The 27,135-nt window shown below is 32.1% G+C and overlaps 1 protein-coding gene across 1 annotated transcript; it reads right to left on the reverse strand.

Moving 5' to 3' along the window:
- Window positions 1-2,275: 2,275 nt before the first annotated feature.
- Window positions 2,276-9,286, reverse strand: LOC100808266 (protein MRG1). Its single transcript, XM_003524617.5, has 11 exons — window positions 8,998-9,286; window positions 8,312-8,365; window positions 8,056-8,069; window positions 7,528-7,673; window positions 6,658-6,693; window positions 5,353-5,393; window positions 4,958-5,059; window positions 3,880-3,959; window positions 3,543-3,712; window positions 2,895-2,979; window positions 2,276-2,507 (listed from the first exon to the last, which is right to left on the reverse strand). The coding sequence occupies exons 1-11, from the start codon at window positions 9,136-9,138 to the stop codon at window positions 2,417-2,419; spliced, it is 960 nt and encodes a 319-aa protein (XP_003524665.1). The 5' UTR covers window positions 9,139-9,286; the 3' UTR covers window positions 2,276-2,416.
- Between the last annotated feature and the right edge of the window lie 17,849 nt (window positions 9,287-27,135).

The raw sequence follows: 27,135 nt of genomic DNA on the forward strand, positions 1-27,135 counted from the left end.
TTATAATTAATGATGGAAGGAGTAATTAATTGATAATGTCTTTTTTTTATTTTATATCATACATTTCAAAAATAATTTTGGAATTAAAACTTGAGAGATAGAAAAAATGTATACAATGTGATTTTTAATCCTTGCCTTTTAAAAATAATTTAAATTTTTGTATTTTTTAAATGTTGCAAATTTCATTCTCCACTTTATACTTTATTTTAACATGACTAAAAACAAAATTCATCACGTTTTAGAAATAAAATATCAAAGACTAAAATGAATTACTAAGTGTATGCTTGAGTATCCATAACAAACAAATGTTGGTGACAAAATGAAATTTGCAGAAATATTAACATCTTCCTTTTGCATTTAATTTGTGGTGGACCATTGGATTTGATCTCAAAATTTGCGCACAACAAATTGGATTGAAAACCAAACACGTTCTAAATCTTGACCTAAAATGCATTTTACCCTTAAAAAAACTATTTTTCAATGATAAATGAGAAAATTACACTCATCTTTCGTATATTTAGGACTTATTACATTCACACCCATCATCACAAACCCCCCTTATTGGGATAAATTCATTGCAGAGACCCGCTGGTCATATGTTCTGTTAACTCTCCGACATCATGTGTCTTGCACATGCAATTTAATGAAAATTTTAGCCATAAATGTCCTTATCTTCTTCATGAACAATTTGATAGTTTTGCTTTCAACAAGTAGGTTCAAGAACACCACAAGATCAGCTTATAACCAACATAAACATTTTTAGTCACCCACCCGATGGTCCTCAACAACAAGCATCGTTCAATGTTTTGGCTTAATTTTTTTAATAAAAAATTAAATTCATACAAAGAAGCCATTTTCACAACATGAAACAATATTCAATGGTGCGCACTTGAAATTAAACCCACACCAGCAAGCTATGTTCAATGGTGCATCAACACGTACCACAAATCAAACTCATAAATCAAGCCACCACAACAAACACTAACCCACTCACCACCGCAGCTATCACTACCTCAAGATTGAAATGGGAAAATAGAGTAAAGAACAACAATCCAAAAAGAAAAAGAGTCAAGAACATCAAGAGCAGCTAATTTCAAATTTGACACGGACAAATTGAGGTAATATTTTAAAAAATTTAAATAAAAAATATTGAAATGTGTTGTTACAATCAAAAAATGAATCTTGACTAGTTACAATCAATCCATTTCAAAGGACAAAGAAAACTTGCAATTGTTCTTCCGTTGCACCTAACCCAGACATAGGCTACAAGACTCTTCCTCTTCTTGGAACTGACCTACAGCGAACGCAAGACAACGAGATTTGAACGCAACAAACACAATTTAGAAAAATTAGTGTTTTGAAACAAAATCACAAATCCAAATATGAACGCCCACTTGCCGTTGTTGAACGCAGTGAACACGCATGAGGCAAGGTTAGTAGTGCACGAGCGAGCATAAAAGAAGACGTTGTCCAAGGTAAAACTCGAATCGATGGAAGTGTTGAGTGATGGTTGTTGGGGTGCAATGCGGTGCTGTGCGGTGAGTGGGTTGTGGAGGCAAGGTAGTGTGGTGAGTGGTGGTTGTGGACAAAGTGCGACCCAAAGGGTGGTGGTTGTGGTTATGGATGAAGTTGGACAAAGAGGATGAAGAGGCAAAGTGTGCAGATTAAGTGGAAGGATTTTTTGGGGATTTCGCTCAAAACTTAACAGCTTTAGTAACCCTAATGGTTAATGGGAAGCAAAAGAATACATTTTAATAGAATGAATGCAATTATAATAAGGTCTAAACATAGGTAAAGTCAGTGTAACTTGCTCTTCATAAATTTGTGTGGGCTTACTAGAAAGAATGCATTACAGTGAAATTAAAATAATGCATAACATACTTCATTTCATTGATAAAAGACGTACAACTATTTTTCATAGTTTTTTCTATAAATCTTTAAAAAGCTGTCAAAATAAAACATTTTTAATTGACAATAAAAAAATATAAAGAGTTTCTTTTAGAACTAAAGACCTTGTTTTTTTATTATTTCTTATACAAATTTTTAATAACAAAAAAATAAAGACAATGACATTTTATGTTTGTATAAATAAGAATCTTTTTTTCTTTTTTTTTTTTGTGCAACATGGTTAAAATGGGTCATGCCAGCTCAACCAACTTTTCTTTCAGGCCACAAACACGCCTTTTTTAGCACATCCCAGACCTGAAGAGGTCATATAATAACATGTACCTGAGCCACCAAACGTTTCCATTGTGTATAATAGTACTGTGTAAGCTTTAAAAATTAAAGAATGAATTAGTCAATATTCTCACAACAACAATTGAGTTTCTTCCCTAGTTTTTCAAGAGAAAGATGATACTGTTTATAACAACAATTAAAAATACAACAGGATGAAGATCAGGGACTCTGTGTCTTCTCATTCATCCTTCCCCTTACCTTTTCCTTCAGAGACTTTGGTGCCATCATATGCTGAAAGAAAGAAGGTACTTTGATTTTTCTGCAAAAACCTGCAATGAGTTTATTTATCAAACCATCCATCAGCAACAAAACCCTGTACAGAAACATAACAATTAAAATAAACATTACCCCCTGTTTAGCCTGACAGGAAAAAAAACATGCATTCCCCAACCAAAAGCAAAATAGATACAAGTGAATTACCAGGGGAAAGTACACATTTTAATTTATTCACTTAATCACCAAACGGCTACACATCACCCTTGACACATATCAGTATGTGAACAGATTAAAAATTGAATTTGTTCAGTTTTGTCATTATTTCAGCTGAGAGCTATAAGTGCAGTACGTATCGGAACACTTTGAAAAGTAATGAGATTCCAATAGTAATACTATCTAATTTTCTAAATATAATGAATGAGCTAGGTTTCGGTTTTTACTTGAGAAAGTCAAGTAATTTCTGCTGCAAGCGATTCAATGTTTCTTCCTCAATAGTAACATATGCCAAAAGCTCAGGTAACTTAACTGCAAGCACAAGAAGAAAAATACATGATCGTTTTGCAGAACATATTATGAAAATTCTGTCAGGTATGTTGATCAAGGGTAACATTAAAATGCTATACTCATAACAATATAAACTATATTCCATCATCCTAATGGCTAGAAATACAAATACAAATACAACATCAATGGGATTGGAACCCAACCCTAAATTCTAGCAACTAGCCAGGAAACATTAAAAGATAAGAGATGTCAAAATTTTACAGGCAAATCAAAAGTTCTGGTAACTTAATAATCACCAGGGAATCTATGATTATTTAGCAGATATCACATTAATGGAATCATAACTTAAAAATTCATATTCTTGCAACTAGCAATGAAACATTAAATGGTAAGAGATGTCTAAATTTCAACTTTCATCAAGCAAAGCTGACAAAGCTTTCTTTAATTAAAAGTACCCTCAAAAGAAACAAGGATGAGAATAAAATTATATCCCAAGACAGAATGCAAGCAGAGGTGTGAATGCACACAATATCCTCTCCTTTCAAGCACACACTACTTAGAACCAGCAAAAAGTAAGATCATACCAAAGAGGCGTAATAAATGTTCAGCACCATATATGGTTGATGGAGACACATTATCCACAATTGCATCATTATATTGCTTGCGTTCTTTTTTGTACAAGAGCATCATAGGCAATGCTTTATCAAAATAACACCTTATTCCTTTCAAAATTTCTCCTATTGAATCAGGAGCACTGTATCACAGAGATAATGTACATGCTTTCATAGTTAGTATAAGGTGTCCACAGCCTACATCTAACAGCTACAACTAAATGTACAAGATGAGTATATAACAAAAATAAATAGACAGTGTAGAAAAGGAGGAAGGGAATGAAATTTTAATTATCAATCTATTTCTTACATGCCATCCTTCTTTGATTTGTATTCAAGGTACTTTGTCAGAATTTCATCAACAGTTGGTGAACGGGGAAGTTTTACAAGCTGCAGGGACCGATATCAACAAATCAAAACATTATGGAATGATTCATGCATTAAAATAGGTTATAATTTAAAAAGTGATAATTAAAAATAAGAATACCAAAACAATACCATCAACAAACTTTGTAAGCCAAAAAGATAAACTCAAAAATGCATTGAAGAGAAATGGGAGTGGCAGGGATCTCATACTATAATACAACCATGGAATTTGAGTGCATTAATTCTCTTTAATTTGCTCAGAAAACTTAATAAAGCATAATATCTGCATTTCAATATAAGGTATAATATAAGAGTATTCATTAATATCTGCATTTCAATACAAGGTATATATTCAAAATAGAGTAGAGACAATCCTCATCCTTTGAACTAACTTTTGGGATTGAGTTAGGCTTAAACTCACATTCTAAAATGATATCAAAGTCTATCCTAGATCCATTCAAAGGGTGACCCACCATGTTATCCACACACCAAGTCCACAAGTATTGGGCGTGAGAGGGTGTATTGGAAAAAATTCAAGTCCCACATTGGCTAGAGATAAGGCCAAAATAGAGTAATGAAAACTCTTATATATAATAGCACAAGCCAAAGGACTTCCTTTCATAACAGAAACATTGCTTTCTCTTAAATGATACAAGACAGAATGCCTCCTTTCCCCTTTCCCCTCCCTCCCCGCTATTTATCTAGCTGACCCCTCTAATTAACCAACTAACTTTAACTGTCCCTTTAATTAATTCTTCATCGTCCTTTCAAAAAAAAAATTAATTCTCCATTGCCTAATTCCTAAAAAATCAGATGGCTTCAAATTGCTGAGTGACATGTTAAATTGTACTAGCACAATATTATCATTTAATTTCAAGGGAAAGGAAAACAAAGTGACTCCAGATTCTCTCTTTCAGGGGGCTATGGTAACCTTTACCAGAAACATGCGCTAACTCTGCAAATATGCATTTTTAGCATATATGAGAGGACAACAACAGTGAATTTAATAATTTTCCATGTACCTTATCTTGCTGAGTAACAGAGTCCCAATCATCAACAAGTTGTTTCTTTAATGTTGCAGGAATTTGAATCTTGACAAGCTTTTCAACAGTCCCGCTGCCCTTCTAATAATTAAAAAACCACACTTAACAGAATATTTTCAATTAAAAGAGTAGTGTCAAAACTGAGAAATTCCAATCAAATCAAATCTCAAACAAACTCGGAGGTATTTTTCATTGATAAAATATTTATTATGGCATTTTGACTTTCTCATATGAAATACATGAAATGAAAACAAGCAAGCAAGAGCAATTAATTCATTATATGAAGAGAATTTCAATGCAAATGATAAATCTTTCAGGATTTTAGAATAAAAGAACATGCCAGAAATACAATTAAACCACAGAATAAATCAAACCTCAACTCCCGCATCATGCTTTCGTTTCTTCCCTTTTGACACTGCACAGAGATTGATGCGTTAAACTTATTAGTACATACAAATTGTAATATGGCATGCAAATATAACATTTCAAATGGGAATTTAAGAGGTCCAACTTGTTAATTACTGCAGGGATTAAGAAAATGAAAAGCATGGAAGTGCTAATTGTGTTGGGTTTTAATATAAAAAAATATTGGGCTAGTGTGGGACAGGCCAAAAATAAAAATGAGATGGCCAAAGGCCTAATTAGAAATTTCAAAAACAAAATTAAAACAAAACAAAAAATAAAAGTTACATAAAAATGAAAAAAAAAATATACAGTTGAGGAAGTCAAACAAATTAAATTTATTTGATAAGGAACTTGAAGAAAATCCATATAATTCAATAAATTACAATGTAACTAAATGCAGGATGGCTTGATCGGATTTTTTCATTCAGACCTGGCCCAAATTATATTTAGGCTAAAACAGTGATGCCCAAATGGAACTTTTCTGGGCCAGGGTTTGGTCATGTCTTGAGTCCAATAATAGTGTCTGATGAATGGCAATATTGTTTCAGATGAAAGCAAATATAAAAGATATAATTAACAAGGGAGATTGTTATAGCAGGGTTTGAATAGATCAAAACTCAGGTAGCTTAGGATGTATATATCTGGCTTCTATTGATAACCTAAATGCATTAAGTATCATAGCAATCACAAATATTGAAGTTGTAAGTTATTGTAGAAGCACATTGTAAACAAATAAAATGCACCAATAATTTTGTTAAAAGCAACAAGTAATGATAAGTGATACTTTAGAAAAGGAACAACATGGGCAAGAAAGAATGATGCCAAAAAAAATATAAAAGGCGGCTTCCTTAATCTGAAAAATCTGTCTACTTAACAAATTGTCATAGGCCCCCTCTTATTACATACAGATTATTGGCTGTTATCATGGATATATATTGTGTGCAAGATTACAATCTTAATTCAAGAATCAGGTAGTATATAATAAGCAGCAAAGTGCATAACCTTTTCAGCGGGATATTAAATCTACAAAAAAGAAAAACCTGAAAACTTTAAAGCCTCTGTTACCCAAAATGTTATAAATTTACTTCTTGAAACAATTCTTACATGTGGAATTTAATATACGAATATTTAAGACAATAGGAACTCAATCCTAGTGATAATGAAAAAAAAAGGTTCATATCTGTATCCACAAGATATGACTATATCTACATAGATATAGATATATAAAGATGTATATGCAAAAAGGAAAGTGAAACATAAAATTTAATGAATACCATTATTCTTGACATCCTCTTTATCCATTTTGGCATCTGCAGAATCCAAAGCAAATATACATTATTAAGCTTACAAAAAAAATAATCTAAGTATTATCTTTCCAAGTCCAACAGTTCCAGAAAAAAGAGCAAAATTAGGATTTGGTCCAACACAAACTGTGTATACATTTTGTCAATTATTTAAAACAGGGGAAAACTGATTTCAATAGCAAAAGGTTGCATATCCTGTAACAATTTTGAAAGGACAATATAAAATGTTTTTGTGCCTATATGGAAGATCCAGAATTAATTTTGGTCAAAGTTAACACTCACATTTTTCCCCAAAAGTAGTGTTGAAGGAAATCAAACATACTTTTAATGTTATTATTATCAAAACATGGTATACTGTTTATAGTCTATACTAGCACTTTGCATCCTAGCACCTGATAAGTATAGATTTTTTATCTTGTACTCCTTTTCCCTTTGAAGGGTCCAGATATCCTTTTACCAATAAAAACCAACTATGTTCAAAATAGAATATTGACCAAAAATTTCAGAGCTCAGTTGATGAAGGGCCTTTGCGAACCTCATTAATCATTACTAATCAGTAATCACTCATTGAGAACATTAAAGAGCCTTTAGTGAGAAAAAAAAGAGCCTTAAGGTGTCCACATCTGCAACTTATATATATATATATATATATATATATATATATATATTATATAAGCAAAAAAACCTTTAGTAAAAAAAAGGCTCTGGAGAGTAATAAAAAGAACTGGGGGACTTCAGACCCCCTTTGCCAAGAGATTTGTTATGCACAAACTAGATAAGCAAAAGCTTTAAGAAATGGTCATAATAAATTATCACCATTTGAAAGAGAGCATGGCTTACCGGTAGAACTTTTGGCCTTTCCTTGAGATGAACGCCCAGACTTAACATTCTTGTCTACATTTTGCTTTTTGTCTAGGGCCTGTTGTTTCATTACATTCTCTTCAGTATGTTTCATCAAACGTTCCTCACCTACCCATTCGTCCCAACTGTTGGAAATATGTTGAACCAATGATAATGATTCTTTGTAACCCTTTGCATTATTGCATGTAATAATAATCATTTTACAAACATTTATGGCAAAAATATGAGGATGGTTCTCTGTAAAATCTATAGATCAATTATCACAAAGGCTTTTCCCACTTTCATTGTCATTTAAAACGAGAGTTTCACTTTGGAAAATTTCAAGTATTAACTCTGCTTTTTACTTGTGGCTTGTTTTTTTAGCAATTTTGGGTCACACCATGTACACAAGAACAACTATAATATTTCAGAACACATTGTAAACCGAAAGGTTGAAGAAGCATCCTCATTGAGACGTTGCCATTTGCTGTTAGATGAAATGAAACAAAGGAAAGATACGAAACTCACTTTTTACTCCAGCCCTGCAAAACAGCAAATGAAACAACCAAAGTCAATAGCATATCCCGTGATCACTTGAAAGTTTCAAATGTTCAACATTTGTAGTCACTCAAAACTCCAAATCTTTCAAGCTAAAACATTAATTAATTTGAAAAGTTAAATCAAGGAACACTCCAAAGATGAGGTAACCAATAAAAATGACTAAGTCCTTATAGAATGCAGTAAATTAGGCCTACGGGAAAAGTAACATTATGGTCGAACTTACAAGGTAGTGAACAAAATATTTCCATTCACTCTTTCTGATCTCGGCTTTTTGCACCTGACAATCAAAGCATGCAGTAAATTATATCACAACTACAAAACGACATGGGAAAAGAACTGTATAAAATGCACTCTGTCTAGAGAGTGATTAATTATTATTCACTATGAAGCCCTACATTAGACAAACGTAGTAGAAAAAGACTAATTGAAATAACCCTAAAAACACTCTCAATTTCATAAGTGGATATGACAACATGAAATCAATCACATGTTAAAAAAATTGCATGCCTTGCGATAAAAATAAAAATCACCATCAAAATTTTACAGATTAAATTGAACAACAGAAAATAGAGTAAATAATGAGAAACCGTGAAAGACCTTTCGTAGTTTCTCCTTAACAAGAAAAAGCGCTGTTAAGTCACAATTCAGTCAAAGCAAGGAGAATTCGCTAATTTTTTTTTTTCACAAAACAAAAACAAGCGAGAACATGAGAAACACAAGCGAAATCCCTAAAACACAGAAAACCCCAGTGCAGAACGGTTACTGAGCAGTTAGCAACTGTAAATTTCCGTTACGGTAATTATAAAATTCCAAACGAAAAACAACAAGAGGAAGCGGCAAATCGAGAGAGATAAAAGAAAGTTGAAAGAGAAAATTGAAAGAGACTGGAAGGGGAGAGGTGAAAGATGCCTTTGCTTCGTAGATGCGAGGGCCGTGGTAGGCGAGGACTTTCTCGCCCTCGGAGTAGACGGCGGAATTGGAGGGCTGAACGTCGCCGGCGGAGGCGTCGGCGGAGGTGGCGGAGTCGTTGTCCTTGGATGAATTTCCCATGGGTGATGGAGTGAGAGCGACCGAGAGAGCGAAAATGGAACTATGGGCGGGAACCGGGAAAACAACACGCTGTGTTTGGGAAGAGAGTGAGTGAGTGCCTACGAGATACAGAATTTGGACCGTTTTTTGGGTTTTTCAGTTTTCGATGTTCGACATTTTGTGCATATATAGTGAACATTGCATAACACACACACGTACACACAGTGGTTATTTCTTCAAATTTAGATAGGCCATACCCAAATATAGGCCCATTACCCAAACCTGGGTTTGTATAACTAATTGGATCAGCTCGTCTCGAGTATTTATTTGGGATCTTGCTATCTACACTCCTTTTCCTTAATTACACCCCATACCCCCTTTCTACCTCTCAATTATCCATTATAACTGTTTCTTCTTAAAGAAGTACACTCATTTTGATTTTTGGAAATGTATTTCCAAAAATTACATATACCTATTCTAAAAATGTATCTCCAAAACTATGAATCATAGTTCCAAATATATAATTCTGAAGATATACTTCTGGAATAAGTATATATTTTTCAATAAAATAAAATTTCACTTAATAATTAATATGGTTGATGAGAAATAAAAAAATGATAAATGCTTATCTTATATACATATTTGTTAGTCTTACTTTTATCCTATCATTAGTGTTCTTTAAATTCTATCTAAAATTTTATTTTCATCTTATCTTTTTTATGCTTTAAACCCTAATTTTAAACTATCTTCACCATATATTCACTAAATAATAGTATTTTTCCATCATTATTATACAATATACTGTGTTTTCTTTCATGTGGCAATGTGTTTCAGGATACGTTTATAACTAACTTCATGTGGCATTGAATCATTGACATAGACTTGGATTAGAAAATAAATGAATGCACTTAAAGTAAAGAAACCATCATCAAAAGCTTTGCTTTGTAATTAAGGTGTATAATATATGGAATTAGTGATGAACGTACCTTAAAACGTAGTACCACATGAAGGAAAGCACAAAACATTATATAATAATGATGAAAACGTAGTATTATATAATGAATATATGGTGAAGATAGTTTAAAATTAGGGTTTAAAGAATAATAAAGATAAGATGAAAATAAGATTTTAAATAAAATTTAAAGAACACTAATAATAAGATGAAAATAAGACTAACAAACATGGATATAAGATAAGAGTTTATCATTTTTTTTATTTCTCATCAACCATCTTAATTCTTAAGTGATATTTTATTAAAAAATATATACTTATTCTGGATGTATATCTTTGAAACTATAAATTATAATTTTGGATATACATTTCCATTATATGTATATGTAATTTCAGAAAGACATTTCTAGAAAGAAAGGGGTGTACTTCTTTAAGAAAATGAGTATAATGGATAACTTTAGAGGTAAAAAGGGGGTATAGGAGTGTACTTGTAAAAAAATAGGGGTGTAAATAGCAAGAGCCTCTCTTTGGTCAAAAATCAAATCTATTTAAAAGAAAATGATTTATTGGCATATGTTTGTCTTTTATTTTCAAAATTGTTCACATTTTGTCCTTTAAAAAAATCATGAATTTTGTCTACAAACTAAATTTTCAATTTTTGTTCCTTCATTTGTTGACTATCAATTGTAGTTAGTTAATTGTGTGCATCAATGTTGCACTCTTAGAAGGATTTGTTCAACAATAAAGCAACTAAAACTTAAGCTTTAAGCCCATCAACAAAAAATTATATGATATTAGAGGTTATAAGTAAGAAAGGTCTCATACATAGACAAAAAAATCACATATGTTAGTAAAAAGACCTAACTTTTTTAAGGCATAAGTTTGAAATGTTATTTATCGTAAGTTTCATTTTTAGATTTGACTTACCTATTAACCTACTTAAAGGTTTATCTATATAAAGTCTTATAAATGAGAAGCCCTTAGAAATGACTATTGTGTTCGTGCTCCATTTGTTGACACGTGTCACATTTGTTGGTTTTTTGGGTATTTCCGCGTGAGGTTTTGTGCCTCTGTTGGTTGCTCCACCTGTCTTCTTCTAAAGCCTGATGTGGTCATTTTCTCACCAACTTCAGACTTTCTTTCTCATCAGCATGGTGCTATTGCGTGATTTCCTCACCGATTTCCTTCCTCTGTTTGCTTTCTTTCTTCTTCGTTCCTGCGTGAGGTTTTGTTTTTGTTTCTGGTTGAGGGTTTGCCATATGAGGTTTTGCTTTTGTTTCCTTCATGCTTAAATACTTAAAGTTTTCTTGCTTTCATTACTATTTTTGTGCATTTTACTTAGAGTTTTCCAGTTTTTGTTTCTTTCTGTTGTTGATTTCTTCAACCGTAGAGGAGTTTTTGTTTCATGCATGGTTACTTTGTTTCACAACGAATGTTGTTTCATTTTGGAAACATGGAATATTGTTTGATTTTTTGCATGTTTGGTTGCTTATGGATGTTTTTTGGTGGTGTTGTTCATTTGTTGTTCACAGTAAGCTATAATGACCATGCATGTTATGTTTTGTAATATCTACGCATTTTTGGTTGTTAACTATTTTTTCATCCCTGTCTTGCCTAATGTTATTTGGTGTATGTCTAGTGTTAATCAGCATGGCTGAAATGTTTTTTGCCTCATGGATACCATATGTTGTTCTTCCTTTTCGTTGTTGGTGTTGGTTGTCATTTAGGCAGGACCAAAAAAAGTTAGGATCAGGTCAATAAAGCTGGTTTTTGTGCCTCAATGATCTTATTTTTGATGTATGTGTTGGTTGTCATTTAAGTAGGGTCAAGAAAATCGCAAAATAGGTAAGCAGGGTCAAAAAAATTGCAAAATAGGTAAAGTGTGGCCATTCTGGGATCTGGGATGTTTTCTAATATCTATGCATGTTTGGTTGTTAACTTTTTTTCCCTCCCTAGATTGCCTAATGTTATTTGGTGTATGTGTTGGTTGTCATTTAAGCAGGGTCAAGAAGATTGAAAATAGGTAAGGTGTTATTCCCACGCTTAAATTTTACTTCATATTTATGCATGTTTGGTTATTGACTGTTTTTTCCATTCCTGATTTGTCTGATGTTATTCAGCATGGCTGAAATGTTTTGTGCCTAATGGATACCATATATTGTTCTTCCTTTTCGGTGTTGGTGTTGATTGTGATTTAGTCAGGACCAAAAAAAGTTAGAATCAGGTTAGCTAAACTATTTTTTGTACCTCAGTCATCTTATTTTTTGTTTTCTAATATAAATTATCATTGTTTTTTTTTCAGAATTAACATGGTGTTTGTTGTTGTTGTTGTCATATTATGTAGCTGTTTTGTGGTTTCAATGTTGTGTTGTTGTTAAAGTTTTTGTTCACACTAATGGAACGTATTCCTGACAAGATCAAGACCATTGATGGATCAAAAGAAACTCTTAAACTTGTTGTCAGGATTAAGGAAGGTCAGGGTATATTGTCATATAGAGTTTGTTGGTTTTTTTGTTTATCACATCTAGCTAATGATTCTGTTTCTGACTGGTGCAGGATTCTATCCATCATCAGTTAGCAATTCTTTCAAGTCAATTATCGTCAAAGGATGCATTTCTTTGAAAAGCTGAGTCCAAGACCATTTCTGACATTAACTACATTTCTGAGGTAAACATGTTATTTATGTTTCTTATTTGTTTAGTGAAATGGAAAGTCCAATCAAAACTACTAGCAACTAAACTCTATTAACTGTAATCAAAGTGCTGTTATTTATTGAATTCCTCCACCGGTTGGCCCGAAATCTGATCCCTATGTTTTTGGCCAGGAAATAGTTACTATCGGCACCATTGATAAAATTCTTATGGATACCCATTCATCATGTTATCCAGGTTGCATTCAATGCCGAAAAAAAACTGATGTTGAGACAGCCACATTCACATGCACATGTGGCAAATGTAATGATCAACCTAAGCTGTGGTTATTGCACTCCTGCTCAATTGGTGTGTCTTTCATTTATCACTCTTTCTTACATTCTTATATACATTGCCAGGTATAGACTTGAGGTGATGGTCAACTACAATGAGGAAAACACTTAATTTTTAATCTTTTAATAATATTTTATTAGTTTGTTATCCAATCTGACTATAGATATTAATTATTAAATCTTTTTTCTTTGCGCAAGGATGGTGATATTGATTTAAATGTTTCTCCTCAAGCACTTGATAAGCTGTTGGGTTATTTCCTTGCACTTAAAGTCAAGGTTCAACCAAACTTCAAGAATGTTGTTGTTCTTAGATGTTCAAATGACTTACATTTGATTAGTGTTGTGATGGACATGTTGTATGATGCTGAGGTGATGTTTTGTAAAGTATGTTGAAGCCGTTATTATGATATCTGTTACTCACAACTTATATCTCATGCAGGCATGTTCCAAGATCCATATTCTTATGCTTGACTCCAATGATTCTTCCCAAGTTGAATCTGTAAGTTGACATTGTGATAGTGTTTTTCAAATCTAATATGTATTGCGAGAATCTCATTGAAAAGTTGCACTAATTCTAATTTTAAATTTATGCAGCAATTTGTGTTTGTGACAGTAGATCATGATCCACTTCTAGGTCTTTCATTAACACCAACAAAGCGAATGACATCTGATGAATGTGAAATATTATTAAAAGTAGGGTGGAATTGTTCAAACATCTACAAGTTGTGGAATTGTTCAAACATTCAATTTCTTTTCCTGTATTGTCCCTGTCTAACATTTTGTCGGCATAGACATATGTTATGTGTTATAATCTGGAAACAAAAGTTAACTTTTTACTGTTCAAACACATTGTGTCTTACTATTGTGCAATTTCAATTATATTTACAACCAGTTCAAAAACCAATTACAAAACCATTATTACTGAACTGCAATTTATCTCATCATAACCAAAATTCAAAATAATTAACACAATTCAATCAGACAAATTAATTAATACATTAGATTGGAACTCTAGGAGTAACACATTAGATTCTAGATAGAATTGCCATAATCTTGCTTGGTGATACTATTTGATCTAATATATATATATATATATATATATATATATATATGCTCTACATCCATCTCTAGCAAAGCTTAAAATTAGTTTTAAAAAATTGACTTCAAATATCATATGATTTTTATCCAATGATCATGCATGAGTTCAAACTCCAATTACATTTCTTCCTATGCAAAATTTAAAATTATCTTATCCTCTATTATGCATATTTTTTTTTAAAAAAAATACTCAATATAAGGCCAACTTCATTAAATTAGAAGTCAAGTCACAAACCTCACTCTGCATTATTTGATCATGTTCCTGGCCCAATTGTCAAATCCAGTTGATACACAACAACTCCAGCATTAAAAGCATTCATAATATAATAATTCACTACATTTTATTATTAGTTTGATATTCCGCAGTGCAACTTATAAAAAGAGTTAAAACATTCCACGTGCACAAATAACTCTTCAGCTGCTTGCACAACTATGTACCATGGCAATCATTCAAACTCCCCTGCAACATTAACTCTTTAGAAACACCAATTAAGACTGCACAATTGCCAAGCAACTCAATCTGCAGTTAGTTACAACTTCAGGAAAATGCAACAATTTAATGCCTGCAATCTACTACTTCAGCTTCTTGCAACACACTAAAGGAGAGCTTATCTTGCAAATTTCATTACAGATTTTCTGCAAAGAACCATCAGCTTCACGCATCCCGAAAATGAACATAACATCGTCAACAATGTCAAGTAGGGTAAGCCACCTAAATACCTTTCATTTACTTAGCTTTTGTTTTCAATAAACTGCTTCTCTTCACACCAAATCTTATTTTTCTTCAAACACTTCTATGCCTGAAATTATCATGCCTGCATTATTGCAGACAATTAATCCAATTATGAAATGACCCTTCATCCTACAATTTATCACCGCCTTCCACAATGACAACGTGATATTAAACAACTCTTTTATTCACATTGTTTCTTTGACTCATTCTTCTCATCCAATATATAACACCTAACTTTAACACATTTTTTTTGGCAGGATTATATACTAATACCAGCCTTCTACCATGAACAATGGGCACCAGACTACCCAGACTTTGCCCACTTTAGCTATGACGGAGTGATGTACAAAATATGAATCAAACAGCACCGAGGGAAATTCTTCTTTGTTGATGGCCTGAAAACCTTCAGAAAAGACTTAGGGATCTACGAGTCCACCACCATCAATTTTTGGGCCTATGAACAAAAATGGATATTCAACCTCCACTTCACTCCTACACTGGACCAACAATCATGCGATAGACCCCTACTAACATCTAGAATGCATGTATGGATTGTTGAACTCACCCAACAATAGTGGATACGAACTCTCATTCTACCAGAGGCCTCATGACAAAATTTGGGAAATTGTTATTAGAAGACAAAAAAAATTGGGGCGACAACAATAGTGACTGAATTTTAATTTGTATTTTCTGGGTTTTAAAATGATGGTTTGTTAATTTACATGTTGAACAATCATTTACTTTTAAATATTTAGCCTTTTAGCTTCGCTAATTTTGTTGTTTTCACCATTATTTAGTTATTAATATCCAGTTTTTTTATGCTTCAACATTGAATTGCATTTTATAACTATATTGGAAATTCAAAATGACTTGTGGAATCACTTAACAAATAACTGTGCATACACACAAGCTTCTAAAACCCTCGCATGTCAGAAAAATCAAACCACAGAAAAGCAGACCAAGACAAAAAAAAAGAACCCTAACCAAAATTGCAAACAAATAGGATGAATATGACAAGAAGATCGTATAAAAAACAGAAAATGCAACACGGACAGGCTTCTGAAACCCTCGAGATGAAGCGAGAGGAAAAATCTCGCTTTCTGGCTGCCACGTGTCAACAAATCTGCCATGTGTCAACAAAGTAAGCAAGAACAAAATTACCAAAAAAACCTAAAAAAGTGCCACATGTCAAACTCTCAGGCATGGACATTTTAGGGATTTAATAGGGCTTCTCATTTATAGGACTTTATTATATTATATATTATATAGATAATCATTATTATTATTATAATGATTATTATCATCATCATCATCATCATCATCATCATCATCATCATTATTATTATTATTATTATTATTATTATTATTATTATTATTATTATTATTATTATTATTATAGATTATGTAGGCTCTAGCTGAATGCCTTTTTTTATGTTATGATGACAACAGTTAACACTGATATTTCCTATCTGTATTTTTTTTGTCATGCATGTTTGCTTCGGTCCTAATTGTTTCCATTTGCAAGACATGTATATTTTTTCTTGAGGCTGATGTTGACGAACATGGGTCAATTGACTGTCTTGAATTCATTTTGGCTATAATGCATAGGCACAGGCTTAAACATGGTAACCATCTTTGCAAAGCATTACAATATTTTGATAAGGATAACAGTGGTCGAGTTTTACAAAACTGGTATTTTGATGTCAATAATGGAAGTGCAGACAACAAATAATAATAAAGTTTTATATTTTATAGTAATCAATTACTGTCAGATATTTACTTCAAGGGAAACAAAAGTGCACTAAAAAGAAAAATAAAAAATGAATTCTCTGAAAGTTGCTCCACATGGAGACACTTCCCTTTCTGAAAGGTAATTTATAGTAACTAAGGTTATTTTAATTTATAGTAAACCACCTTTTTGAAAGGTAATTCTCTGAAAGCTAATTTGATACGAAGAAAGAACCCAAAAAATATTTTCTAGGCTTCAAACTGTAAACGATTTCAATTACCCAAATAATAATAATAATAATAATAAATATAATAAAAAATTATAATAATAATAATAATAATAACAACAACAACAACAACAACAATAATAATAATAATAATAATAATAACAACAACAACAACAACAAAACACACATTACCAATTATCATAGTCATAGGTATAAACACACCTATGCAGCAAACCTTTCAAAATAATTATAATTACAAACCCCTTTAGATTAACCTATAGACATTGACAACCACTTCATTCACTACGAAGAATAAAACCAAAAACATATCTATCCAAGGCTATGCATAGCTGACGAGGTTTAACCACAATATTGTTATAAATATTCAATTCTCTTATCCGTGGGTATGCATAGCTAACAACTTTGAACATCAAACTTATCATTAATATTAAATCTATTTTAAGTTTCACACTGCCTCTCATTTTTCTTCTGCCTTGCAAAACAAATAAGCATGCATGCTAAATAAATTGCGAACGACCTGTGCGTATGCACGGGTTACAAACTAGTTTTATATTAAATTTTTATATAGATCTAACTTCTCTCTACATGGGATAATAGTATTATAGACCATTGAGTAAAATTCTATGTAAAATAAACTATAGTCTATAAAATCAAAATTGTTGCTACTCAAAACATGATATAAAGATGGAATTAGACTAATTAAGTTTTACGAGAGTCAAGTCTAATAATATGTTTTATATGATATAAGTTTATTACCTTCATAATAACTTAGTTAGAGGTCTCTTTTGTAACAAGGCTTTTAAAGAACATAAATTCATCATTCAATAAGCTTATATGTTTGGCTTTTAATGTAGGTCAACATGTTTAGGAGGTGTTTGTTTCACAGTATAATTATATTTGAGAATGTTATTCCCATGGATATGTTTGGTTAATATTTAGTTATTTTGAAGAAAAAAAAGTTAAAATTTATATAATTAATAAATTAAAAAAAGCAAAAGTGAAAGAGAAAGAGAAAGGTAAAAGAAAGTAATGGGAATAGGTAGTTATTGTTCTTTCCAATGGGAATATAGATACCATACTCTTCCCCTACTCTGCAAATACAAATTGTTTGCAACAAGAGAACACAACTTTCCTAGAATCAAATATGTCCGGAAAATATATTGTCATAACCTTCTAAAAAATATGAAAATAATAATTCTCACTCTTACATTTTCGCAAATAAAAGATGTCTTGAAACAAATGTTTCCGATAAACAAGTATTCAATATATCATAACAAATTTAATATAATAATAACACTAAGATTGATCTATTATGTCTAAAAGATTTTTTAAGTGATAAAGTCCAATTTTTTTTAACTAAATAGACTTTTAAAAGGTCTTAACCTATTTATTTTCTAAAGAAGTATGATATAACATAAGCTTATTATTGGTGAGACCATAGATACCTAACGGATGATCTAATCTATTCTTATCCCCAATTTTTTGTCTCCTACTTTTAAAATTTCACATAATTTTCTTAAAATGCAATTAAACCTTTAGAAAATGATAAAAGTATTAGAAGTGGGGCAGGAATGAAGCCAAGCTTGGATGGGGGCAAGTGTCCATTATAGAAATTAAAATTTATCGAACAAATATATCTATATATCTATATACTATCTAATAAAAGAGATGTACCTGGAAATTCCTATTGTGCCCATACCTAAAAGCTTGACACGTGTACGCCTGTAGTTGACAAAGTTGGAATTTAAAAAAATTTGAAACAACTTTTTTAGATTGACATGTGTTTTGCTTTTTGTTCCCATTGTTTTATATTTCCATTTCTCTCTCTACTTCTCCCATGGAGTCTGGAAAGTTCCCGAGCCTTCTCGCTCTCTCATACCGCAAACATGTCCAACTGAACGAGAAATTAGAGCTAGTGCTTTGGGAGGAGTAGCGATTCGACGGTTGAAGATGCGAAGGAAGGCACCACACTAAGTAAGGTTGCGAGAATGGGAAGCGTTTTACCTCAAATGGACAGAGAGGTTCGCTAGAAACGACAACTTTGCATGGCTCTGTGTTCTCGATGCATTTAGAGGTTGTTTCCTTTAGGCCCCATTTTGGTGTTTTTTGTGTCTCTTTATTTTGACCTATTTACAAAATTCGTTGTTTTGTGCTTTATTCTATGTTTAGAGTGTCATGGGGCCACACAAAAAGTTTTTTTTTTCTTTTTTTTTTCTGTTATTGTGCATTTGGGGTCTACTTTGCTGTGTTCATTCTTCTTTATGATCCTGCTTCTGGTCTTTGTTGTTTTCAACTGATTAGTTTCGTTGGTTGTCTTGGTCTTGGTCTTTGTGTAGATATGTGGTGATATTCACGGTCAGTTTTATGACATGAAAGAGCTTTTCAAAGTAGGAGGGGATTGCCCCAAAACTAACTATTTGTTTCTGGGGGATTTTGTTGATAAAGGGTTTTACTCAGTTGAAACGTTTCTGCTTCTGCTCGCTCTTAAGGTCATAATTTATTCTTCTTCTCTTTTAAAACTGCAAGTTAGAAGCATCTTCTGTGGTTTATGCGTTTATTTTATGCTTTTTTTTATGTATGTTAGATTTGTTTTGGTTGCCTTTTGACATTTTAAAAAAACGTCCCAGTCAGTTTAATCTATGATTATCACAGAAATGTGGTTGGCCTCCGAGCCATGGGTTTGGTGGTCACACATTTATTGTCTTTGTGTTAACTTTGTCTATTTTTTTTTCTTTTTTGAGAACACATTTTGCTACTGCTGGAATGAAATTCTACAAGTTTTTTCTATGGGATAGTGTGAGTAATGTAATGATGCTTTGTTATTGGTGATGCTTTATTAATCTGTTTTGGTACTAAGGTTTTTTTTTTCCTCCAAGCTTATTCTTTTAAATTTGAAGTTGTAAGGAAATGATTTATCATTTCTTTGTGATTCCAGGTTGGCAATGGTTTATCAAAAGATTACAAAGCTCAAAAAGGTTTTAAGTTTGAACCAGTGGATTTATTATCTCATGTTTGCATTTTTTTTTGCTTGATCAGGTTCTGAAGGTAATTTCAGGAGCTTCCATTCCCATTTGTTAAAAGCCCAAGATGGTTTTCCCTTTACTGGTGTAAAATCTTTGATGCTTTGATCTACAATGGTCAATATTCTTGCCTTTTGCTGATATTATTTGCCTTCCTTGCTGGTAAACCTATAGACACAAAATGAATCAGATTTAGCAATTAAAAGGAGCATCAATGCCATCAAACGAAAATGCTACCCAGCTCATTATAAACCCTTTTTGGCTCTCAAAGTTTTGTTGTTGCTTGCCTTTTAAGATTCACTCTGCCTTTGCCTTTGCTAGCTCACTCATACTATTTTGGATTTTCAAATTCCTGTTACTATCTCTCTCTCTTTGATTGTTTTCATGACATTGAAGGCAAGCTCTAATCACCATCTTTTGGTTTTCTTAATTAAGTTAGTTCTATAAATACCATTTGAATCATTTTTGTTTTCTTTGGTTTGCAGTACTTTTGCATGGTGATGAGGATCAATATTGATTACAATGGCTGCTACATAAAAGTGAAGAGAGCCCTTCTTGATATGCCAGTTTAGGCATCATGCATGGATTATCCTTAATTAATTTCTATATGCAAGCTTTAGTTCTGAAATACAGAATTAAGTTGTAAACTATTTTATATTTCTTTGACTATGCTATATATTGTGCTAGAGTTGGATACCCATCTCCTGGAAAAGAACCAGACCAGGGCAATTGTGTGTGGAAGGTTCATTCCACAGGATGTTGCAATCAAGATAAGGAAAAAAACTAACCGTAGAGTTGAGATATTAGAGTTACAATTTTTTTTATTAGAAAACAAACTAAGAAACTATAGAAGAACATAGCCTACATAATAATAATAATAATAATAATAATAATAATAATAATGAAACAAAACCAAACATTATTTCTTATCTATCTATCTATCTATCTATCTATCTGTCGCAACATGCCTTTTTGCGGACGAGCGAGGCGAGGCTCACGAGTGCGCTTCCCAAAGGAGGAAAGATGCACGGAGACGCCACCAACGTTTATTTGTGGAAAACGTCGGAAAAACCGAAGGAAACCGGTCAAAATGAAAATTCTAAGTTCGGGAGTTGTATTTACGTTTGAGGAAGGTATTAGCACCTCTTACGTTTGTCTCGAAGGACAACAACCTATTTTTTAGAATTGTGGAAATTGTGTTATCTTAACTTTTATTTTCTTTTTATTTTTGAGGTCGACAAAAGCGGGACTCTTGCTCCTACGTACCCTCCATCGAAGAGGAAATCAGACCTACGTAGTTCTTTCTTAAGGGTGAATCAAGTGATTCTTTTTACTTGAAAAGTGATCATTTTAAGGCGTTGGACCTTAAAAATGATCCATTTACTTGATAAGGAAAATTGAAATGATAAACTTTCAAACCCCATTTAGTGACCTTTTTTGTGGACGAGCTTGACTAGGCGAGTTGATTTTAGCATTAGTTTCACTTTAGTTATTAGTCAATTCGATTAAGAATGAGAAATCCCAAAGAGAAAACGTCTGATTGATTTTTTCGCTTTATTTTACTAAAAGGTATTTTTTTATTATTATATTATTATTTTACCTCTTTTTTTATTTCCAACGTGGTTACGGCACGACCGAACGGTCAAAATTCTTTTTAATAGAAATTAATGGATATTACAAATCAAATGATCGATGGAAATTTATTTTATTTCTGGATTAGGCGATAAATGACTTAAATAAATGACTGAAGCACGTCAAAAGGGGGTATGGAAAGTAAATGAAAACGAGAATAAAAATACATGAAACAAAATGTGGACCACCACGGGTACATAGAATGAATTGAAAAGCTCGGTTTGAGGTACTTACCAGTTGAAGACTGAAGAAAACGAAGAATGAACGATGAATGTCGAAGAACGGTTGAAAATATTCGCGTAATTACTCACGAAAACGTTACGGAAGCGCCTTGCCTTGGATTTTCTTCACGGAAACAATTTTCCTCAGCAATTTCGAGAGAATAAGAAGTGCCAAGAAGGCTGAACCCCTTTCCTCTTCACTCCTTCCCCTATTTATAGCAAAATAGGGGAGGAGCTTGCCACCCAGCTTGCCCAGGCGAGCAAGGTTGCTTCCTCCAGAAGCAACTGTCTTTGGATTGCACCCCCCTTTTTACTAAATGCACCCCTTCTACTTTTTTTGATAATTCTTTTTCCGTAACGTTACGAAACTTTATGAATTTCGTAACGACACCTATTTTCTTTCCGTAAGGTTACGAATCCTCACGGATCACTTATTTACTCTTTTTTAGCTTTCGAAGAAGTTACGGAAACTCACGGATTGCGCAAAAACACCTCCTTTTAGTTTCCGCCACATTATGGAATTTCACGGATCGCGTAAGCCTGCTTCCATTTGATTTCCGGCATGTCTCGGGACTTCACATATTGTGAAACAAAGGATGTCAAGTATCCCAAAGCGGTCGATCAAAGGTTGCATATCATCAAGTAATAATCCCCGGACGAAATTAGGGTATGACACTATCTATCTATCTATCTATCCATTTTTTTCCCTAACCGTAGAGTTGAGATATTAGACTTACAATTTATTTTCTTCCCTAATCCTTTTTATTTATTTTCTAATTAGAAAACAAACTAAGAAACTATAGTATAACAGAGCCTACATAATAATAATAATAATAATAATAATAATAATAATAATAATAATGAAACAAAACCAAAATAATTCTCAAGTTTTCTTCCCTAATTCTTTTTTTTCTGATTAGAAAACAAACTAAGAAACTATAGAAGAACAGAGCCTACATAATAATAATAATAATAATAATAATAATAATAATAATAATAATAATAATAATAATCCATTTTTTTCCTTTTCCATTTTAACTTTTGTGATTCTAATGCCCAAGTTTCCTTGATATTTTTTTAGGAACTTTCTTACTTTCTTCCTTTTCTCATCCTGCAAGTTCTAAAGGACTACATATTTGGTAAGTCTTTTTTTGGGTATTTTTTTGTTGATGCTTTCCTGCGATTTTTGGGTTTTTGTCAATGCTTGGTTGGATTTTTTGTATCTTTGTCTTTGAATTAGTTTCTGGTGGAGTTTGTTTGGAAGAAAGTGTGGCTAAGTAATTTTTTTCCATATTAATATACATCTCTATGTCGTTTTCTTGCACAGTGAGTTCTTTGAATAATCTTTTTTGTCATTTACATCTTTCGCTTAACTGATTGAAATATGATTTCAGGTTCTTCTTTATGGAGGGCAAATTGTTTCTTGGAAGAATCATCGAAAGGAAAAACTTTTTTTATGAGCAGTAAGGTAAAAAAACATAGTGGCACATATGAAAAATTAGTGCTTGAGATTGAATTCATGTTTCTCTATTTTATCGTCAACCTTGAATGATATTTGAAGATCAAATTTCTTTTGAATTTGTTTCATTTATTTGCGATTGTTTGCATATAGTTGATGTCATTTATGGGGATTTTCTACTGAACAAGCTAGCTGGAAAAACCATAAACCAATCAAAGGAGGAATATCAACTTGCCTAGCACGAGTTAGTTTTATTTCACTCACTGGTGGTGGAAACATATTTGACTTTTGTTTTAACATTTTCAATGCAATTTCTATATAATCATGGGCGGATTTTCAAATAGAGATAATTTTACTTTTTATAGAGGTTTAATTGGATTTTAATGATTTGGTATGGCTATATAATCACGGGAGAATTCCCAATTGATATTATACAAATTTATCTATAGAAACTTCCAACTTCTGCCGCCTCACATGTTAATGCCTGTGGTTAACATATGACAATTCTAAGAAGATTTGACCTTCCTTTGCAATGGAATGACATAGTCCTCAACACTAGCATTGGTGACAAATACATTGTTCAACCTTGGTACCAATTTCCTTTTATTCCTGCTGGGTTGGCTATAGGGCCTGCTTCTATTGGACCTAGGGTTGGTCAAGGCACTACTGTAGGGCAAGCTGTAGAAGGGATTGCACGACAACCGGAGGCAGAGGGAAAAATACGAGGTACTTTATTGCTTAGTTTGGCTTTTATGGAAGCCTTAACAATTTATGGATTGGTTGTAGTATTAGCACTTTTATTTGCAAATCCTTTTGTTTAATCCTAAAAAAATAGATATACATATCTTTTTTTCCATGGACTTGCTTTACCGGTCTTGCAGAAGTTTCATTTTACTACCGTCGTTATGATAAAATTTGGAAGATTGTCATAAGCTTTTGTATGGCAAACTATTGTAAGTTTTCGATGAGATCTGTAATTTGAGTGATGTCTTAAAAAAGATTAAGAATTTATCAGAAAAACTGGAATGGTAGTTATACTGACTAAATTTTACTTGTATTTTGTTAATTTTATAAACAATGTTTTATAGTTTGAATACCAATTTTATTATCAATATTAATTTTTTGTGCTTCAACACTGCAATTCCTTTCATATCTGACTTCCAAAAAAAATTGCTAAATCAGTCAACAATATAAAATCTCAAACTTTTCATAGTTATTGTTTTCCAAAATGATAAAATAATATAATATAAAACTCTAGAATCCATAAATCAATTTACATAACATTATTTTAACTTAATTAGTCATCTCAAATTTAAATCAAAAGTATATAATTATGTTAAATACTTCCAACATGTAGAAGATATGTGTTTGGTATAGAAAAATATAAAATATATTTAAATAAAAAACAACTAAAAATATAAGTTTGTCTTGTTCACAAATGTTAATTAATAGTTTTTAATTATCAAATCAATTGTAATCAAATCAATATAAAAGGAAGAATAATAAAATTATTTGAATGCAAAAACAATCATTTATAGTTTTTAAAATAACAGTAGTGGGTCGTAAAAAGAAAAAATTATTAAAAGGAAAAATAAATAATACTTAAATATATCATCTAAAATGAAAAAAGAATGTAATTATCTTTCCAATAAAAATTAACAAAAAATTGTAAAAAAAAATGAAAATATATTTTATCCATGCTAAGAATATATTTTTGATCCGAAATTAGATTTGGATGAATCTAAACTAAGCATAATGTTTGTCCACTAAAAATTACACACTTATAACTTTCCATTTCCATTTCTCTTTCTCTTTCATTAATCCCATGCCATGCAAGCACTTCTCACAAATCTGGAAACCCGCCTTCACCATCTGCATCTCTGTTGCCACTATGGCTTCACCGTTCTCGCCATCAACACTGACGTGTGCCTTCTCAAGTGGCAATATTTTGAAGAGAAAGATGATCACATATTTGAACCAACCCAGAAATCAACTCGCCACCATGTTCCTATGCTCCAAACCCACATCGAACCCAGTCTGAAACACAATGGAGACGCAGAAAATGAGGCTGCTGTTAGAATTAATGTCTCATGTGAGAGACATGTGACTTATGTAGGGACTAATAAATAAATAATTAATAATTTTAAAGATAACAGCTGCTTGATGGGAGTAGTAGTTATAAGAGGGGTTAATGCCCACTAATGTGAAATAAGATCATGTTCCTGACTCAAAAGTGTTCTCAAACTTAGGGAGACAGAAAGAATTGTCCACTAATGTGAAATAAGGTCTCCTTCCTGACTCAAAAGAGTTTTCTCTAATCATCACAAACATAGAGAGAGACAGACAAAATAGTCCACGGAGTGAAATCTTATTTTTCTCCTCTTCCAAGAAAACAAAGTGCATTAGAGAGAAGACCCATTATGGAAAAAAATACATATTGTTTATCTATTATCTATTACTTGTGAGAATTATAGGTTTTAAAATCCAGGTTTCCTATAATTATTAATCTAACAAACCCTAATTATAAAATTTAGGAATTTTTTTCCGCTACAAGTATGATATTTTATGATTGTTGAAATAGCCTTTCCGAAAGCTTTTGCACGTTTGCACAAACAAAGAAATAAGAAATCCTCTCTTTACGTGTGTGCTAACTGGAACATGTTTCTTTCTTTTAATTAATTTAATCATGGATAAAGAAAAAAAAAGTGGGTAGAAAGTCTGCCATGTATGTTGTTGTTGTTTTCTTCTTGTTGAAAGGAAAGCAGCCTGTCCTCACTTTATTTAATCGGAGAAAGCCAGAAAGCAATTCAAGTGTTTCTTGCAACCTGTGCTGCGCAGGGGCGGTGGAGGAATGAGGATAGAAGATGAAGCTTGTGATTAAACAAACCCACTTTTTGGTTTTACGGAATATGATAATCAATTTGTTTTTATTTGGAATTGCTATTTGCAACCCGCTTTTTACTATTCTCAATCCCACGTGTTTTTTTTAATATTATTATTAAATGTGATTAAAGGATTGAAAATTTATGTCCTATAATTAAATTAACATGAATGCTTTGAAATTGTCGGTAGCAATAAATATGTATATGTTACATATTTTCTCAAATAAATGTGAATATTATTTTATGGTCTGGAATGAAATTAATAAAATGGCTATGAATTGTTACTAGCAATAAGTATATGTAGGCCATATATTTGGTTGGAATTAAGTGTATGATAGATTTGTTAGTCACCAAAGTGGCCAAGTCTATAAGGTTATTTAATTCCAAATTAATGATTATTTCAATTACTCATAGAATAATAGATGCTAAATTATATGATTATTGGTTTATGGGTACATTAAAATTCGTTGTTATAAGGCATTTATGGATCGCCCAAAGGTTGATTAGTTGTTCTTATAATTAATGAATATAATTGTAGGCGATTTGTGTGTATCATTAGTTTTATTTATATACCCAAAGAAAATAGGTACTACTAATTAGTGCGTTTTTAATTGCCAAATAATGTTAAGAATTTTATTAGCATCATCATGTTTGTATGTTGTGTTGGTGTATCACCCAAAGGAGAACATCAATATACATTAATGAATACATTGACCACCATGAAGTTTGATGGTTCATGTATTGTGTATGAACATGTCATTGAGATGACAAACATTGCAAAATGACCGTGAATGAGAACTTCCTTGTTCAGTTTATTTTGAACTCATCACAGTCTGAGTATGGCCCGTTCCAAATGAGTTATAATACCATGAAAGATAAATGAAATGTGCATGAATTGCACAGTATGTTAGTTAAGGAAGAAATGAGCTTTAAGAATCAAGGAAGTCACTCGGTCCATTATGTAAACCACCAAGGGAATCAATGAGCTGGAAAGAAATTTATGAAGAAGCATGATAAAGGCAAATGGTCATTAAAGATCAATGACCACTCTTTGCAAATCCAG

Source organism: Glycine max, chromosome 5 (genome assembly GCF_000004515.6).
Source record: "Glycine max cultivar Williams 82 chromosome 5, Glycine_max_v4.0, whole genome shotgun sequence".
NCBI lineage: Eukaryota > Viridiplantae > Streptophyta > Magnoliopsida > Fabales > Fabaceae > Glycine > Glycine max.